Below are 21,214 nucleotides of genomic sequence, written 5' to 3'. Positions count from 1 at the left end.
TATCATCTGTTTACAAAATAAGTGTTTATTTTCAGATTTCCAATTAACCATTTATCAGTATAGCTGGTAGGGTTCCAAATCCAGACCTTGCTAATAGTTATAGTCAGAAACAGGTATTTTGTCCTGCAGTCCCTGGCAACCCAGTCTGCTTGTGGCTCACTCGCAAACATACACGACAGAAACCGGTTGTGAAGGAGCCTAATGCACGTAAACAACTTCCTTATAACATGTATAATAAAATCCGATTTTGAGTATAATAAAGAAAGTCATGCATATGCTAGACCCTCCCTCGGGTCCGTGGAGAACGACTGGTAATGTAGATTACATAGCATTAAAAATCAACCCAATACACGGACCCTCCCAGTCTGTAGGCAATTTGACTTCCAGCTCCCACAAACTGCTGGAAGTTCACTTGTTCGGATTTGGAGTCACGCAATCTTTCTATATACCACGTCCATGTTTTCACTACATTAACGTTTGTGTAAGCGACTAAACAACGATATTGTATCCGACCAATCAACGCAGCTTGGCAGCGCGGGGATATTTGAAAAGGCTTCCCTAGCTAAATAATGTGCAAACATTTGCAAACCGCACGCGATAATGTACGCAATATGGACAATAGGCCTAAGTCCGAGTCGAGTGGTTGCCTTTTATTATTGCGCGTACCATGGGTCTATCAGACGCGTGCCACTTGAGCTCAATACCTCTCAGTTGTTGACAAGTGTCCCATCCGATCTTGCGTCACATCCCGCGGCATAGCTTTGTGCTACCATATTTGAATTGAAACTGGGGCGGGACTTTCGTAATTGACATCGGAATCACCGTGCTTCGTTGAACGAATATTTGGAAGTGAGATCTCTAACAGATTGGACCAGTCGAGGAATCAGCGCTCAATGGACTTTCGCGTTCACTTATAATACGAGTATATTTCTATATTGCTGCATGGTTGACTGTGGTGGGTGTAATTAGTGGCGTCGATTTGTGGATGAAGAGGAATGGGTTTTTGGCATTGAAGAAAATAAGGGGGGGAGTTGGCATTTTTTTTTCATAGGGCATTACGTAATTATTTATTGTTACATTATCCAGAGATGGAACCGAACCGAGACTGGGGAGGAATCAGCGCTCAATGGACTTTCGCGTTCACTTATAATACGAGTATATTTCTATATTGCTGCATGGTTGACTGTGGTGGGTGTAATTAGTGGCGTCGATTTGTGGATGAAGAGGAATGGGTTTTGGCATTGAAGAAAATAAGGGGGGGAGTTGGCATTTTTTTCATAGGGCATTACGTAATTATTTATTGTTACATTATCCAGAGATGGAACCGAACCGAGACTGGGGGCCAGTCTATGCATATGCAAAATGAAGCAATTACATATTGCTAACTTGGTAAAATGCATACTCGTAGCCCAATCTTGTACATCATAGCACCCAGTTTTGGTTTGTGGGTTTGAAATGTTGCAATTAAACATTAGTTCTTTCAAATATGAAACGCTAAAACCCAAATCTAGAACAAACAATCATATAACTAGAAAGATATAGCAAACTTTCCATGATAGAGATTGGACCCAAGACAAAGTACACCCAAATTAAGTGTCAATTCAGAATTATCCCACCATGGTGGAAAAAAAAAAGATCAACATCTTATAATCCACGGTGAAGTTTTACGAGTGGCCGGTCGAATTAGATGACTCTCTAGTTATGCATAGGTTTAAGTGCTTCTAAAATCAAACAGTCATTTTATGGGTCTATTTAGACACGGGCGATTAGATTGTTTTAAATGTTTGCGTTCACTTTCGGAAAGTATAAAACTTCATTCAGATATTGACTTTTTGTATAAAATAAATTGCGGTAGCTTTGATTCAAAAGTCATGCCGACTTGATAGGGAACTTACTTGCAAGTTGGTGTAACAATTTTTGTGTGTGTGTTCCCTAAATCACTTCTTCGGAGTTCAAGTCTTCCCTTTGCAGACCGGGTTGCTATCCGATCCCTTAACCAGAATCTGATATAAATTTGTCGACATTTTTGCTAAACGAATTTATCTGCAAGAATTTTTTTTGTGCATAAACATTATGTAGCCAGAGCTGCAGAGGTTTCTAGTTGTATATAAATCTCAACTTTTTTGAGAAAAGTAGTGGATGAGGCTGTGGACCACGAAATGCCCCTTTAATCCCAACCCTAAAACAGTTACCCCTATTCTTATTTCTTGTGGTGGCGGCAGTTATAATAATAGGTTTTACCAAACCTATGAAAATCACGAAATCAGTTAAAGCTAAGAATATGTTTCAATATAGCTAACTGATGTTCTCTTTCCAAAGTTTGTTACCGATGAACGTGGCACAGATTTCTGGGCAACAATAATATTTAATATAGTAAAAGAGATATTCATTATGCATTTTTTGCTTTAAAATATCTAAAACGCACCGGCAAAGGGACAAACCATATACAATAAGTGTTGATAAATCACGAGACAGTTGAAATAAGACTAAAAAAATATTTAATTAAATAACAACTACAAAATATAAATAATAATAAAATGTATCAGAGATATTTCTTATTCAATCATAATCATATTAATATGTAATAAATATTAAGTTCTTTTTATTAATGTATATAAATATATGTTAAAACAAGGCAAAAGCAACAAAACAATTTTGTTCGGATAAAGTGTATCAATTACGTTTTGTTAAACTACGTTGAAAGAAAAATACCCTAATTATTTTCGTCACTTCGAATTTGAAAACGTAAAATCATGACAATTGACATGAAAGTAAAGCAGGGGGAAGCGGAGCAAAAGTAGCGTCATTTGCTCACATAATAACTTTTTTGGAACGAATTTACCATTTTCAAGCCAAAATGGGGAAGATGCTATTAAATTGGAGAAATGCAAGCGAAGCGCGTGAAAATGTGCAGTTTTTCATGCTAAAATGGATCCCGGGAATTAGTAATCATGAATTGAAATCAGGTCAGAAACATGTATTTTGCTTTAACATGTTAACATTGGATGGATGGATGATTATTATCGTCGAATGTTGGGGGGGTATTTAGCCACACATCTCTCTGGATAACTGTATGGACTTGGAAAAGAAAACCACAGGTCTTCTTATAAAAATTCGTAATTTCCACCTGTATTTTGAATTGCATGAAACCAGTTATTTACGATTACGTCCTTACGTAAAAGGTTTGGATACACAATCAAACAAGTAAAAACAAGAAATAAAATGATAAACATCACGTGAATAATATTATATGCCAATAGTTACCATAAAACGTCTGAGATGCGGCAACGATCCTCTTCTTCTATTCGAAGATGGTAGCAACCGGGGGTAGCAAATCACAACTTTCAATTCGCTCTATAAAGTTTCGATGGTGGAATTCTTTCCCAAATCACGAGAATGATCAAGAGAGAGCAGATCAGGGGTGTTATCTATTTGGTATCCCTGGGCCGAGTGAAATCACGGCTGATAAGAGGTCTCTAGATAACCTCAAAGAGATATTACTCTCCTAATAGCATATAGTCTATATCGCAGATCCTTTTGTTTGTCCAAATTTTGTTGTGTGTACTAATTACTTTGATCACTTTAGTCGGTGTTGCCAATTTTAGTGTTTATCCGCCTATTTGGGCTGCTTTTTAATTGGTAAACATGCACCATCTGATGTAATATTTCGAACTTAAGTGGCGTTTATTCCGAATTGAGCAAGGGCAAGAGGGGCGTTATTCCGATTTTTTCGCAAAACCCTAAGCATAATCCTAACACTAACCCTAACCCGTGCATGCCATAGTATCCTAATCCAAAATTCCGAAGATAACCATCCGACGAAACCAGAAAGAATGCGCGGCGCAGCCTGCGCAGCGTGAAAAAAAAATCTTTGCGATTTTAACCTACCATAAACTTAATTCTGACATTGTAGTGGAATCACAAAATATGCTTATTTAGTTTTAGTTGAGTTTGTCCCGATTGCTTGAGCCAAGAGCAGCCATCAAGGAGGAGGAGAGTGTTGCTTTACCTTTATTTATTTTCCACACCGGGCGCGGTACGCCTGTTGATTGGGCGTATCGTTCAGCATCAAATATCACATTTCGGCAATAAAAAGTTGCAGCAACACCGATTTACTTGCACTACAGGTAAAAGACTTGCTATCAGTCTCACATAGAACCTCTAGTGGAGTCCAATGTTTTGTTGACATAACAGTTAAACATCAACTTTATACTTTTACAAAACAATGACGATCTATTCACCTGATAAAAAAGAAACTTGTCACCTTGTCTCATCTTCATACCTGTCCGTTATACGGCCATAAATTGAGCAACAAGGGTCATAAAACAAGGTTTCACCAGCTATTTATGTACCTAGTGCAAGTATAACTTTCAATCCAAATTTTATTGCGAATTGCATTCTATTATGTGTGAAAGAGGTTAATGTCTTTTATAAGTTGCCGAAAGTTATGTTGACTTTCTCAACTTTTTTTATATTGTTGAACTATCATGACTATTATAGTTGTTGCTGACCGACTGAACCCTTAAAAATCATGACAAATAATGTGTTTGTTTCATTTAAACAGATTTAGGCTTACGATATACATTGTATTAAAATCCCTGATCATGACGTCGACACATACGAGGGTCATTCAAAAAGTTCTCCCGGAAAGTTCTACCTCCACCCTCATATCTCAGCTACTACAAGTAGCAGCACATTCATATTTTCCATGATGATAACCTTATCTATAGATGATGAGAACATTTTGTTCTAATATCTTTTCCCGTTTGTTGTAAGCGAAGTAAAAAATGAAACCAGGATTCAGGACCGCGGAAACGGAGAAAATCTGTACATATCCACAAAGAACACATAAACCAAATCGAAGTTACCTTAAAATACGATTTAGTCCCTTCAGATGGCTTAAATTGAAGCTGACATAAGGACAAATATCAGTTAAAAATTATGTAAAATGACAAAAATAAATAAATAAATAAATAAAAAATCTGCACCGCTCCAACAAAGAGCAGATAAGAACTGCAATTAAATTTAATGTTTTTCTTAAAAAAGCCAAAAAGACATTTGTGCAGAAATTGTCTGTATTGCAAAAAAGGGATATGGAAGAATATTAAACCTGCTATGAAAATGGCACCTTGGTAATTAATTAAACACCGAGGAAATTATAATTTGAAAATAGCAAGTGACAAAAAGACAAAAAGTGGTTGGGTGTCTTTATTTTTTAACTTTCAGCTCTGCAGATGTCCCTGAGCAGATTCTCATGCTCTGAAAGACCATTAATTTGTAAATAGTATAAATTGGATGTTGGGATATGTTTTTAAAGATAAAATGTATTTTTATAACTGGTTTCGTGTAAAAGATGGGCGATTTTAAACAATGGGATATTTTGAAGTGGTATTTTAATTCACAAAATTGAAGGAAATATCATATTATTTATTACTAATGTCAATGTGTAAAATTTTTTTTTTTTTAAGTTTTTGTTCTGAGATCTTTGACGATGAGAGTTCATTTTACACTTGATATGCGCGAATATGTAAGGTTAGCAACTATTTTAAACTGTTGCGATTTGGTAGTTCACAGCATCTTTCGAATGGTAGTGAGCTTTGGCAAAAATTGCATTGATCATTTCATAGCGAGTGTTTGTAGAAAAATTCACAGATATACTTTATAAGTCCTGTGGTTCTTGAGTTATGTTGCAAAGAGGGCTGAAACAACAACACTTTTGTAAAACCTACATAACTCATTAACAACAATGAATCAAGCAAATTTTCCAAGTATATGATTTGTAGAATGAACTTTTGCACAACATCAAAGTGTTATTTTTCTATAATATATTGATTTAGATAATGATGAAAACCTCGTCTAATGTCAATTAACATATTTGGCCCAACACGTTTTCTGGACGATTTAGTAAGTTGGGCATATAGCGTTTGAGAAAAGAAACCAAGTAAAGTTTTTCTGTTAGAAAAGGTATTAGTTACGAGCGTGCAGATTCCACTACATATTATATTGTTGACCAGACCCCTTTTATTTATTTTTTCTGAAAAGCAAAATTGCAATTGTTACAGTCTGTAGAAGTGGACTGATTTCCAAACTGATTTATCTTCATGCGGGTCCAAAGTTGAGATCCGCCATTTCTATTTGGAAAGTTTGTGTGTTTTGGCGAAGGTTGAGCTTGCAAGCCTTGTATTCACACGGAAAATCAGTTTGTTCTCTGATTTAGTAGTAATCAGACATTTTTAAACAAGCTCAAAAGATAACGTTTTCTCTTTGTGGGTTTAATTTTGCGATAGCTACCCAAGGTTAATAAATAACAATTATTTTACCTTTAGAATAAAGGAACTGTTGGCATTTGCAGAAGCTGAGATGCAGAAATGGTGCCAAATTTTGACACACAAATTATTAAACACAACATTTTTTTTTTTTCAATTATGATTTGTTTATAACCAAGCATTTCAATATTAACGATGAAATGAAAATGATTTGGGTTTATAGGTCAATGTTTTTATTGACGGTATTAGAATCTACATTGATTTAATATCCCCCATCCCCAGGATCTACTGCCATATAAAAGATCTAAAACATTGTAAGCTGAAGTATTTTTTTAGAATATAAAACGTTTTAAAAAACGTCCTCATAACCTATCCCGACATATAAGTAAGGGTCTTTTGGAGCTATGCGATAAGTCAAAATCAAGGGTTTTTCTTGGTTTCTGGTTGAAAATCGCCTGGAAAAAAATCGTATAATGTGCTGTGACGCAGCAGCCATAGGCTTACGCATGGACAAACTCAATTTTGACCCTTTGACTTAAAACTGCCGCCACATTTGTAATTTTAATTCTTTTAAATTAATTTTTTCGCCAAATATTCTTAGAAAGATGGTCGTTAAAAATTGCAACAACAATTTGAAATAGACTTTTCAATTTTGAGATATGAAACTTTGAAATTGGGTAAAGTTGTTTTTGGACCACCCTGTATTACCATACCTATCCCACAAGATTCAGACCACTGACGCGTGCGGTGTCATTTTTTCAATTAACAATTTTAAGGTGCTTTATTCCGAAGTTCGCCATTATTCCGAATTTACAATATAAGGGTCGTTTATCAGAAGAGTCATTACGCCGAAGGAACGTTATTCCGAAAGATTGTTATTCCGAAGGTTCGTCATTTCGAAGGATCATTACTCCAAAATGTATAAATGATCCTTCGGAGTAAAGAGCCGCAAAATCGGAATAATGACCCTTTGGAATAATGCCCGGGGAATAATGAGCCTCCGGAATAACAACCCTTCAGAATAACGGTCCTTCGAAATAACGACCTGTCCCATATCACGGCATATTTAAACTTATCAACATGATCATGTTAAAAAAAAGTATGATAACCCGATAACCTCAACTTTTCATATCTATTGACGTATCGGGAGGATCCCTAAATGGTCCCTGTTTATTTATAAGCCTTATACTTTCCTAACAGCTCTTATCAAATAAACTATTTATCTGGTTGATATCTAGCGAGGTCAAATGTCACCAGGTAAAAGTCCGATTTTACTTTTCAAACTTATCATTTCAATTATTATACTATAGACATCATCAGGTAGATAACACAAAAATGATTGTATCATTGTTATAATACGTATAGTCTTGATTGACGAAACCGCGGAATGTCCACTCCATGCATTGAACAAAAAAAACCTTTTTTTTTTACTTTTCATGTGATGATTTCATCTCTCTGAAAGTTTCAAATAAAAGTACACAAGCTTTTAATTAATAGTTAACTTCATAAAACTACGATTGGAAAAAGTGGGCGCGTTTGCATTCTTTCAAGCTTAAATCACACATTTTACACATCGCTGATATATACATCAAAGGAATTATGAAAATACATTTCATAAACATCAGATAACGAACTCTAATATTTGCACCAATTAATTAATTGAAACAATATATCAACTCAAGTGCCGTTCCTTCAATCAAGCCCGCCAAGAGTATCGTGCAAACCAAGTTTACATAGTGATCAAATTTGAACGAGTCCTTAGTAAATCTTGTATGTACAGTGTGTTCTAAAACAAAATCCTCATGGAACTATATATCGTCTCATAACACGGGCGACATCATTATTTTGCTTTTAACCATTAAACATTTCTTTGTCTGAAATAATTATTTGATTTGCAGCTTCAGCTTTTTCGATATTACTCTATAGTATTACATGTTGGCTAGGTGTATGATTTGGGATCAGTAGGTCATGACAGACAAGCATAGTTTAATTTCCCGTTTATTAGGACGCAATGATTGCATTTTTTCTGGGACACTTTGTAAGACCACAAGATAGCAGATGAAAGCGACGAATAGTGAAGTTTGTCGTGATTTACAAAAGCAAATGTGTTTGTCACCCAGTGCAAACACTATAGGAATTATAGAGATAATCATTAAACTTTTTGTTTTGAAAACATATCACGGAGATCAAAGATCAATGTTCCTTAATATAATTATAATATATTATGATTATCACATATGAAAAATGAAAATAAGAATGATGAATCTAACAATTTATAAGTATATTAATTTCAATGATGAATCTGGCTCTAATCCGTCTTTTCACCTTGATTCTATAAATAATTTTATTCATGATCTACTATCCCGGGGCACTTAACACAAATGACCATGCTCCCCTTGAAACGTGCGAGTATATTGGGGGGCTTTCGATCGAGAGCACCCCCACCACCATCCCCGCCAAGGTAAAAGTAGTGATGGGCGACAAAAAGGCTATAAGGGCGGCAGAAGAAGAAGGGTGGCAAAAAGAATTTATTAAAGAAAAAAGGGCGAAAAATTGTGAAAACAACAAATTTCAAATCATTAGTCATGTTAGTCTGACTCTGAACAAGACAAATTAGCTAATAATTTCTATTATATCACCCCAAAATAACGCGATAGCAACCTTCTCCCAACATGTCTTTTCAATATTTTATTTCATGATGAATCCTATATCATAATGTGGGTGAGCAAATAATAAATGTAGTACAAAATAAGGCCATGCCATGCATGGTGATATTTATGTAAACTGATATGGATAAAACTATCCGGGAGACTATATCCATTGCATCGATGGGTATCAGAAAAAATCCCAGAAAAAATTACCGAGTGAATAAAATTGAACGTATAAGTCGAGAAATAGATATCAGAATCAAACAAATTAAATTGTAGCGCATTGCCTATTTAATTGTGCATCACATACGAAAATTATATTTGATTCGGTTGACTGGTTGCGAAGATTACATAATGCGGGCATTAATGAAGTTCATTCCAAGTTTGATCAACAGGTGCTTTTTCATAGTCATTCACCACTTCCTAAAGTTTGTGTATCTCATTGAATTTAGTCCACATTATCTATTTTATAATCCGACGGCGTTATGTTTTCATGCTTTCACTGAAGATAAATAACAGTTTGTACGAGAAAACTTTGATTTCTGCAATTGGAAGCTTTCCGACTTTAATTCTTTAGGTTGTACAAATATGCTATATTTTAACTTTCCAAAGAACATTTGAGCCAAGAATGACAATGATCAGGTGCTTACAGTTTTACGTGTGATATTTGATACCATGCAACATTAATGTTTTGCATTACAATTTCTTGGAAATATTCCAAAAACATTGATGTATTTGAGAAATTTTTAAGCCAGCTGGAATTCTTTATACAATAATTCTTTATGAAACATTTATATCAACATTAACGAAAAAAAGATATTTACAAGTACCGAGCATCATCTTACATAATGTACATGCAAAGGTTTCATTTTCAATATCGTGCAGGTTTTCAAATTTGAACAAAACCTAATTAGATGTTTTGAAAGAAACAGCCTGTTTAAAAAGAACGAAGGATTTCACCGAACAAAATATGAAGCCCATTGACAGTGTTAACCAGGTGCGCATTGTGTTGAATGATCTATCTTTCAAACTTGGAATGAAGTGAATTGAGGCATGCGTTATGTAATCGCTCATTTCTTCGCAATCAGTCAACCGATTCCAGTAAAATTAGCGTATAAGATGCAGAATAAGATGGGCTACACGCTGATTTACGCCCTAATTCATTCGCCCGGTATTCTGGGACACCCTGTATGCACTTTAACTGTGCAGAGAGTTAAATATCATGCAATATGTATACGGTTTATCCCCGGGTTTATCGCAGCTGTTTATCTGCTGTGTTAATGCAGGGGGGGGGGGGGTACTTTGACCAAAATAGAGCTCCGAAAGACCCTTGATTTTGATCATTTTTGCTTTAAAACTGGCGCCACATTTGTAATTTACATTCCTTTTCAGTCAATTGTTCACCAAATACTTTTAGAAAGATGTTTTTTCCTGATATGCAACAAAACTTGAAATACATTTTTTAACTCTGAGAAATCAACCTTTGAAATTGGGTAAAGTTATTTTTGGACCACTCTGTACATGCAGGCTGTGGCTCTGGCTGTGGCCATACAAACCATGGGCATGACCCAGAGAAAAACTTTCTGAACACACTTCATGTATATTAAAATAACCTTCACCATAACATTAAAATTGTTTAAGATGCAAGTCTTTTGTTCTGATAAAACAAAAGGACAATTTTGAATATGAGTGTTGATCATCTTGGGGCCCTAAGGGGACGAAAGTTTGTGGCTACTTGAGATGAATAAGAAGGAAACTGTGAAGGTTAGCTATTCTAACCATCTGTAGCAGGCAATGTGGAGGAGAACCATGGCAACAACTTACTCATTAAGAAGGGCGGAGGACTGATACATTCATCAATATTGAGACAAATACAGCTGACACACAAGAGGAATGGTATGAGAAAGGAGATCATGGCTTGATATAAGGGGTGTCATTTTCGCCCCATGTGCATGATTTTTCTCGGGCATGTAGGGGGGGGGGAACCCAAAAAATCTCAGTTTTCATTATTATTTATTATTATTATTATATTATTGGGGATTGGGTTATCATTGGATAAAGAATACCCGGAATTATACTTTCAGTCTTTTAATAGGATTAGGGTGCTAGGCTGAGTAAAGTTTAACCCACCTCCTCAATTTTAAGGCAAAATCCCCAAAATTACAAAAGTGTCCACTTTTTGCGGCAATTTTGTGCAAAATTGGTTGATTTTTCCCCACCCCCTGAAATTCACTTTGCCCCGCCCCCATGCCTCCCCCCCCCCAAAAAAAATCCTGGTACCGCCACTGTGTACTGATTATCTCACACTATATACGAAAGTTGGCAATAATCTTCCAGCCATTTGTCCACATGAATTTCAAGAACAACATAACAAATTCTAGTCGGCATGTTAGTCAATATTTGAATAAAATTATCATATCGTAATCCTAATATTTTTAATCGGTTAAATAGAATATTTTGTAAAAAGAAAAATGCTCGCGGACTTAATCGTCATGCACCCGTCACCGATCGTTATAAGGGGTCGAATCCACTGGACCATGGCATTTTAACGCTGTTCAAAAACAATGGATGTTAACAATTAGATGTTTTGCTTAGCAACAAAGACATCGAGGGAGGAGGAAAAAGAGCGCCTGGAATAACAGAAATGAAAAAGTTTTAGATGAAAAGTTTAAGAAAACAAGGAAGTCCGTTTAAGGTGTAAAAACATGAATGACATTGAGATGTTTTATAAAAGCACGTGAGTGTGGCTGTGCGGAGGTTCAGAAAACATCATCTTTTGTTTTACAAGTTTTGATTTAATTATCATCAATAAGTTAATTAAACAAGGCAAGATCCGTATACTAACATGCTAGAGGAATTACCAGTGGTGAAATTTCTTGTAAATGGTTAGAATGAGAGAAAGAAAAGTAAAAAGAACTGTTTTCGTGTATACGTGTGAAATATATGTTATATTTATTATTGTTTGTTAAGAATAGCCTACTATAGTGTAATTTTTTACCTTTTCTGCCCCTGAACTTAAACGTGTTTATCATAGATATGCCTACGGATAACAGTTAACTAGAGTTAATAACCCAGAAAAAAATCACTTACTTTTTAAAGCTGATGTTGAAGCTGATGTTGGGTGGTTTTTTTTGGTTAATCTTAGGTTAAAAAGGAATTTTTTGTGGTCAATCTATGTTCTAGATCAGTGTTGTTACCAATATGAGCTATAAAGGGTTTTTAAAGGTATTTGAGATGTCATGTATGTGGAACCTTAAATGGTTCTACAAGGAACCAAAACGGGTTGTGGAAAGGCCAAAAAGAACCATTTTAGATCTAGGTATAGCTAGGAAGAACCATATGGGGATTCATTTTATTCTCTTGCGGGCATACAGGACAACCGAGAACCGAGAACCCTTTTTCTAAAAGATACTCTTGTGGCAATTCTTCACTGTAGGCCTACAGTTGTTTCTTTGTTAACCGGTCGGTCTGGGTACCGGGTGGACACATGCACGCTTGGGTCCTGATGGGACCAGGCTCAAGCAAAATGCTTAAGTTATCGCATGCTGGCAAATACAGGTATTGAAGAGAACAAAAAACAGGATTGAGAAAAAAGAACAAGGAAAGGAAAGGCCACTCCCAACAAATCAATTGTACAATTCTGCTCTCAGTCCTTGGGTCGAGAAATAAGAAATTGGGACTTCTTATTATATGCCCCGTAAGCTTATAGCATTGTCTTGCATCATGCATTGGTAGAATTTTCAAGTTATAGTCCCTCAATAAGTCATATCTAAAATAAAAAAAACTATACTGCGGACATGTCTCAAAACTGGATGGCTTCATTTGAACAGTTTTACATTAGACGTGTCTTGGTTGGACATGCAGGACCTTGTCTTTAATTTGGAGATGTTATACATAGAGACGTCGTTTTGTGGAAAGTGGTAGAGTCTCAAACCGGCTTCACAAGACTTATATACATTAGGGACCGTTTACAAACACTTGTTAGGGGGCTGATGCAAAAAAGGGGGGCCTTAATTTTTTTGACCCTCTTAAGGGGGGGGCTGAAAAAATGACCACAAATTGAGTTTATATGCTTTTCTATGGGGTTGACCCATAATTTTCATGTCTAAATGGGGGCCCTGAAATTTTTGAGATGTCGAAAAGTTGGGCCCCGACAAATTTTCGCGATGACTTTTTTTTTGCATCAAGTGTTTGTGAACGGTCCCTTAGATTGTGCTTTCCTCTCTTTAGTTCTTCCTGTTTTTCTTGACATCTTGTTTTAGCAAAACATTAGCAAAACCGCTTTGACCAAACTATATAAAGGACGCTTTAAACAGGTAAAAAAGTTCAGTGCTGTACTGAGTAGTGAAAACAAACATGTTTCTTTCATGACATTTCATATAACAGTAAAATCAGTTCTCAATAAAATAATTTAAAACATGCATAAGTCAATTGAACGCATAATACTAGCAGTTTTACACGATACAAACATTGAAATACAGTATCATGAAGTATTGTCAATATTTATAATTCTTCGGTAAATGCTAAAGTTGCAACTTTCCATTTAGTTTCTGTTTTATAATATGGAGGGCGTACGTTTGTGAAAATGCTGGTAATGCATCTGTCCCGATATGCAGTCGGGGGTAGCTATAATAAAGCTGACAAATCTTTTGTTGATTCTACATGCAATACTTTGAAAAGAGGGCGATTTACCATACCTGTTTCGTTGGTCAGTCAGGCAGTCACGGTTTAACTTTCTCAGGATTTTTCAGTTGTTCGCAATATAATTATGACAAATTGATAATTTTATAACAAGTCTCATGCATTTTACAAATGAACATGATGCAGTCATGTCTACAGTAGAATTCAATTCGACCTTTGCAGGACTTAAACCCCATTAAAAGCTATTAAACCAAGATAACACTCATTGAAAACAGCTCAACTGATGATCATATCTTCTCTGGTTAAATCCACACAACATATGTTTCTGCTTTACTGTGCAATGCTTCCTAAAACACAAAAGTACGACTATTTCCAAAAACCTAAATTAGCTAAAAATTTAGGACATGTTACAAAACTATATTTTCTAGAATTTCAGAAGAGTACTTTTAATATTGGCCGGTTATTTTTCACACCGGCGACGTTAACTAGGCAATGTACTATTACCTATAACATACACTAAAACACCAAAGTACGAATATTTCCAAACATCTAAATTAGCTAAAAATTTAGGACATGTTACAAAACTATATTTTCTAGAATTTTAGAAGAGTACTTTTAGTTATTTTTCACACAGCGACGTTAACTAGGCACTTACCCGGGACTTACCCATACTTCTAACATACGCTATTTGTAGAGGTATATACGCGTCAATGGTAAGAGCACATGAGCACTGTGTATTGTGTATAGGAAAACGGACAGTAACTGCAGTATGAAAAGTATAGTCTACCGTATACTCTCAAAAGAGTGAATATTGCCTAAAGATAGTGGTTTTTTTTTAAATTTTAGAGTGTTTTCCACTCAAAAACGGGTTGTCCTTCATTCAACTCCTTGAAAGAGTGGAATTCACTCTTTTATATTTAGGTAGGTTTTAAAATAATGAAGAATATGCGAGAGCTGGGACAATCCCGTGCGTGATTGTAAAATTAGGCAGATAAGGCAGATAATGGTTTTCGTTGATGTGGATGTAATGTCAAAATATATAGGCATACAATGTATTATAAAAAATGACTGAAGACCCAAATGCACATAGGCTATGTATCATATCAAGACGACGTATAACCCGAGCACCAAGAATAAGTTACCCTTTATGACATCACCGGGGGCCGAAAGCACCTCACACCACAAAACAAACACATACATAAAAGGTAAATCAACAAATCTATCGCTACATTTTGATATCAACATTTATATTAAAAGATGACACGACCTTCACCTGAGGTTTGCGGGTATGAGGTGACAGTGGTTAGGACAAAGCCACCCCCACCTCAACCTCACCTTTAGTAACATGTTTGGTTAAGTTAGCTTTTGCGCGCTATTGAAGAAAGTAAATTTAATTGAGCGTTCCGCAGTTACACTTTCATTGTTTGAGTGAATTCAGACCACTTTCATTTAAACCTTGATTGGTCTTTATAGTTATGGGTCTTTATTATTAGAATTAATATCTAATTGTATGTTGTAACTGGTGCATGATGGTAGATATAGGTTGAATTCAAGTTTGATCATTTTCAGTGAACTTCTCAATTTGTTTCACACATGTTTCAACAGGACAATGTTTGACATGATAAATCAAGGTTTAGTTTCATCTTGCGATATTCGTTTAAGAACTTACGTATACAAAGTTCAAATGTGTTTATTTTTTCTTGGTACATTTACCGATGTACCGCTATGAATGGTAAAACTAAAATGATCTTTTTGATAAGTTATATATTTACGAAAGAGAGAAAGAAAGAAAGAAAGAAAGAAAGAAAGAAAAAAAAAGAAAGAAAGAAAGAAAGAAAGAAAGAAAGAAAGAAAGAAAGAAAGAAAGAAAAAAAGAAAAAGAAAAAAAAGAAAGAAAGAAAGAAAGAAAGAAAGAAAGAAATAAAGAAAGAAAGAAAGAAAGAAAGAAAGAAAGAAAGAAAGAAAGAGTGATAATTAATATTTACTTCCGCTTCAAATTGAATCAAAAGATGTAAAAAGATAATATTAGATATAGTTGATAATTCGGTATACGAGACCGTTACCACCAATTATAATAACCTTCAATCGCGTGATAGAAGAAATAATTACGGCAGATATCACAAAATATGACTTTCTTGAAAACTGAAAAATTAATTGTATTCAATGACCTTTCTTGTGAAATTGTCAGATTCATTTTAACCACACGTCACGTGTGACTTTTAATATCGTAAGATATGATTGTCATCAATATAATTTCGCATTAATAATGAAAGTATGACGATTATTTTAATTTATTGTAATTAACAGTAATTATACGAGCAATCACATAAGAGGTTTTCAAGAAGTCGGATCATAAAGCCTTGTTTCTTTTGTATATGAGCGTTGTTCTATACCGTGTGAAGCACAACGTCAAAGTAAAGAGAAAAGCTTTAGGTGATACGAGAACAAAGCTAAGAAAAAACATATAAAATATGATGGACAAAATCAGTCAGTCCGAACCACCGCAAGTCCGAATTTTTAGGATTAGGTTTAGGATTAGGTTTAGGTTTGGGGTGGGGGTTAGCGTTAGGTAAGCTTAAAATTCGGACAAGCGGTGGTTCGGACTGACGGGGTACCCGGGTACAATGACCTGAAGAAACCCATCATGGTCGATATCAGAAGTCGACCTCTTATAACGATCAAATTCCTCTAAAACAAAAGACATTTACATTGTTAACATCTGTCACACTTTTCATGATTCTAGTTTTCTTTTCACCATAACAATTTGTATATGCATGGAGTGTGTGTTAATGCATAAAGATTAAACATGATGCTGGTGGCACGCTTCACAATTGGTATTTTGAACAAGTCAATCAAAAGTGCACCAAGTAAATAGCAAGTTGCATGACCGTAAAAGTGAATTTCATTGAAGCTAAGATTGCTCCCATACCTATTATATTTCTGTTCTTGAGTTCACTTTGAATTAATTTGGAATAATGTTTTGAATTCAGTCTTTTATTTATCCATAAAATATTAAATTATAAAAAGAAAAGATTTACTTCCACATGTTCAAAACATGTTACAGGACAACGGTTAACACATATCTTACTTATAGTGGCCCGATCGTTATTCTTATAGCCTTGTATGCACTTATTTACCTCAATGATTACTTTTGGTTTAAGATACGGTACACTCCTGCCGGGGTAAAATCGTGAAAGTAAATACCGTATAGGCCGAGTTTTAAGCATATCGTTTAAGACAGTGAATAGTCTCGTTCCCGGGCTCGTTCCCAGCTATGCATCTTCGTCACTGTGACGAAGGAGCGCAAGCTGGCTGGGATGGTGGTACCGACTACCGATACTCTGTGTGCACGGTACATTCCCGACATGATTAGTGTTTTATAGGGAGTTCCGGGGCAATTTCTGACCGGACAGATTTTCCTCCTGATTTTCATACGCCAAAGTACCACCGGCTCTCATAATAAACACGTCAATGATCATATGCCTATCTCGGAATATGATTTTAAAATATGGGTGTATGCATGGTCCAATATAAGCTTCCACTCTTCAATGCACTTTCTTATACTATTCGCTACTTGCACGGTTCCGCCATTATGCACTATGTGCGGGGAGAGCCTCGAACTGGCAGCATACATGAAAGGAAGAATTATGTAACCTTACACAGAACGTTATGACTAGTTCAATTCCCATTCATGTATGCTGCCAGTTCGAGGCTCTCCCGCACATAGTGCATAATGGCGGAACCGTGCAAGTAGCGAATAGATATGCATCCACGTACACTCAACATCCGCCACAACCTCAGATAATCTTCTAAATGCCTATAATCTATTAACTTTTGGACAGTTTGCATATGTTGGCACCAAAAGCTAAGGTGCGTGCCCTTATATTCTGTTTCTAGACCTATTGCAAGAATATTGAAAATGATCAAACTTCCCGTGAAAGTTGTACGTATTCCATTTTTGATGAATTACATGATGTCAATACGTACACGGTAGGCTTATAGGCATATTATGTGTAGGACTAGATCCTATCTTTTAGATCATTTCCTTGATAATTTTCCTGTCAACTTTCACTCGAATTTAGGTTTTATAATGGCCGGCCGAGCATAGTTTTCTCCGAATCCAAAAGACGCAAGTATATATCCAGTTAAAACAAAAAACAAACAAAAACAGACACGATATAAGTTTTGAGAAAACCTCCAAATGTTAAATAATAATGACTTTATAAGGTATGGCACTTTAATCTGAACTGTAGGCTTACTTTCTCTCCCAGGTGTTGGGAGTGGGGGAAGTTTTTGGTGTTCGGCAATGCTTTTTAATAATTTGTTATCACGATTATATAGCGACTATACCTATAATAAGCCTCCTATATAGCTGGTGGGCTTTATTTTTTAAAACGATATGATACATTGTGTTAGGTCTTCAACTTGACAAACACATTGGGTTATTCCACAAAATAGATGCACATGCAGAGGAGTTCGGACTTCTGGACTTTTTGTCCAAACATGATTGTTGGAAATCCAAACGTTTAAAGTGTCCAGAGGCCAAAAAATCCAGCAGAAAACTAGTTCAAAATCGGAAATCCTCAGTTTGAGAGGCTCATTTGGACAATTCCGTGATTTTTCATTCATTAAATTGCATTTTCAAGCTTTTTTCCAGTGACATTATATGGGAACTGGAATTCCAGTCGTTTTCATAAAGCAAACTTGGGAATACAGACATTTCTTTTATTAAAAAGTTACTCCTCTGTATAGAGGTGTGCACTTATTTTCTGGAACAGCCCATTTGATTACGTTCATCCGATTCCAGAAAAATACAGCAAAAAGTTTCACATGAAATCTCAACTTTTAAAACTAATGGTTCCACTTTTGAGATGTGCCTGAAATACATTTTTAAAAAGACAAAAATATAGAGTAGACCCACAATTTCGTAATTTATCCATGCAACAGTCGAAAAAAGTAAAACCCTAGAGCTGTGGTCAAGTATTTTACCACGTTCTTCGTACTATTAAACGGTCTAGTTGAATTTGAGTTGATTCCTAGGAAACTAAGATCTCACTATTGACCTGAAGTCAAATTTGCTGAAATGAATTATTTAACATGTTTGAGTGTTTGTGTATACACTGCAAATTATTTTTCACTCAACACTGAGTAAAAAGGTCACAGCTCAACAGTTGAGGAAAACATTACTCAACATTGAGTAATTCTTTACTCATTTGTTGAGTTGTAACCTATATGAGCTCAATGTTCACGATATAATTCACGATATAATACAAATTTTATGACAAATTATTAAAATTTGATATTTTTCAAATTTTTGATATATAACAGTCCTCGAAATAAATTTTATAAATCTAATAATATATTCTTTAAGTGTATGTAGCTGGGAGGAAAAGCCGACGATCAATTGATAATTTTGACAATTTATATTGAAGATATGAATTTTTTCCCAAAAAGACTTATTTTTTTGTGTGTTTTGGGAAAAAATCCATATCTTCAATACGAAAGGTCAAAATTTTCAATTGATCGTCGGCTTTTCATCCCACCTACATACACTTTAAGTATAAATCATCAGATTTATAAAGTTTACTTCAAGTACTGTTAAATATCAAAAATATCAATTTTAATGATTTGCCATAAAATGTGTATTACATTGCGAATTTCAAAAAATCAAAATTATTTGATATCAGAAGGACATTCTTCGTATTCAGAATGCAATTCGATATGTCTGATGTGCTCTAATGTCCCACAATAAATACTGTCAAACGTTCATACCCCTTCCCTTAAGTGTTGAGTAAACTATTTTGCAGTGTATATAGGTACACTGCAAAAACGATGTTTAAAACTTCTAAACAACCAGGGTTGTTTAGGTACCCTGCTTAAACAACAAAACAAGTTTTAAGCCTGTGTTGTTTAAGCATGGAATTTTAAGCAACTTTTTAAAAAGCTTCACGCGTGTTTGATTGAAAGATGATGATTCCTTGATCAATTTGATTACACACTTTGCACATTTGTTTGAAGGACATAACATGAAAACATAATGCACTGATTCTAAAAACAAAAAACAACAAAAAACCCAGATATAAACAAACAAATATTGGCAAATTTGAGCTAATTTGGTCTAAGTGATACACGCAACACATGATGAGAAGATAATGTTGATGAATGAAATTTCTTACCCTCCGACAATGAAGTCCTTCCAATCTCACATCTTCAGGCTCAGACTGATGTCCCTTACTTTCTCTCTCATATTCCGTCTTTGTCACCGTTTTCCTCCAAAGTGCCTTTCTCCTCTCTTTAGTCCTGATCATCAACGGCGGACTGCAATCTCCTTTCACCATCCCGTTAACTTCACCCGGTAATCGACCACTATCAGTTAAATCTTGGTTTGAATCTTCATGGATCTTTCGATGGTAGGGTATCTGCACTGTGCACACATCAGCGGATCTCATAACTGATGATCTTTTATCAACGATACAAACGACTGGTCCTTCATTTAAGTTTGCCACTTTCAAGCCGTGCAATTGTTCTAGTATTCCATAAGTCAACATCTTGATTTAAAGTAACTACTCACTGGTGTAGATCAGCTTCTTTTATGCCCACTAATTCGTCTTTAAAATGTATCAGGTTCAAATTTGTAACCTTAACACCGCTAACACCTTCTTTTATTAAAGCATCGGCGTCAAAACAGCTCTTGGCAACCGCTGTACTTTAGAAGCTCTTTGGGCGTGACATTGCTATCGGCATGGCCGACCATTTTTGGCTTGACACATCCACTTAGAGTGAATTTGGCAATGAATTTCTTTCTCTCTTAACTTCACCTCTTATGTTGTGTAAATGCTTTGCATTAATTGTTCCGTTTCCAGGCATCTATAGATCGTATCAACCAGTTACCGCGAAAGAGGAAAAGTTGTTCACTGCTAGACTAAACCTACCACAGCCAAGTTCAATATGACGTCATATTTTCATGACGATTTTTTTAGAGGTGGCGTCGTGTGACCCCAAGTTACCCTCTGACGGGTAAACCACTTGACTTTCAAATAGGGACACCGCAACCCCACAATGGTTCCTATTTTATTTATTTTGAGGAAAATACATGACTAATAAGTTTTCAAACTATAAAGTTGGTCAAAATATTTGTAAATTTTTCATATTTTTAGCGGATTACCAAAATATAAAAACAAGCAGAGATCTGGTCATTAAAAAAATCAATTGTTGTAGTTCAGTTTGGTGTATGTTATATTAGGTTTATACTTATTTCATTAAATATACTTACTTAGTATACTTTATAATTATTAACTTACTAGTAGTTAAATTGTTATTTATTTATTTATTTATTTATTTATTTATTTATTTATTTATTTATTTATTTATTTATTTATTTATTTATTTATTTATTTATTTATTTATTTATTTATTTATTTATTTATTTATTTATTTATTTATTTATTTGATTAGCATAGTTAGTTAGTTAAAACATGCCCCTCACACACCTACCCCACATAAATATAGACGCACCCCACACCCGCCCCATACACCCACCCAGTTAAGTAAAGGGGGAGGAAATTTTGACGACAATGGAAAATTGGCAAAATGCCTCAAAATCTAATATCGCAGTGGGGATCAAGACCTTGAAATCCCTCACTTGCGGGGACTTTTATT

General features: G+C 35.2%; 1 protein-coding gene across 2 annotated transcripts in view; it reads right to left on the bottom strand.

Moving 5' to 3' along the window:
- Positions 1-20,398, bottom strand: part of LOC140157393 (PR domain zinc finger protein 1-like) — a 40,753-nt gene extending 20,355 nt beyond the window's left edge. Inside the window, exon 1 of one of the 2 annotated variants that reach the window (XM_072180573.1) lies at positions 19,732-20,398. In XM_072180573.1, the coding sequence (XP_072036674.1) occupies positions 19,732-20,103 (372 nt within the window). In that variant the 5' untranslated portion in view covers positions 20,104-20,398. Of the gene's footprint in view, positions 1-3,264; positions 3,467-19,731 lie in introns of those variants that run through there. The other variant, XM_072180575.1, reaches the window with a different exon arrangement.
- Positions 20,399-21,214: the final 816 nt, after the last annotated feature.

Source organism: Amphiura filiformis, chromosome 7 (assembly GCF_039555335.1).
Source record: "Amphiura filiformis chromosome 7, Afil_fr2py, whole genome shotgun sequence".
Taxonomy (NCBI): Eukaryota; Metazoa; Echinodermata; class Ophiuroidea; order Amphilepidida; family Amphiuridae; genus Amphiura; species Amphiura filiformis.
Note: the sequence above shows the minus strand (reverse complement) of the source record. Positions and strands in the feature narration are given on the sequence as shown.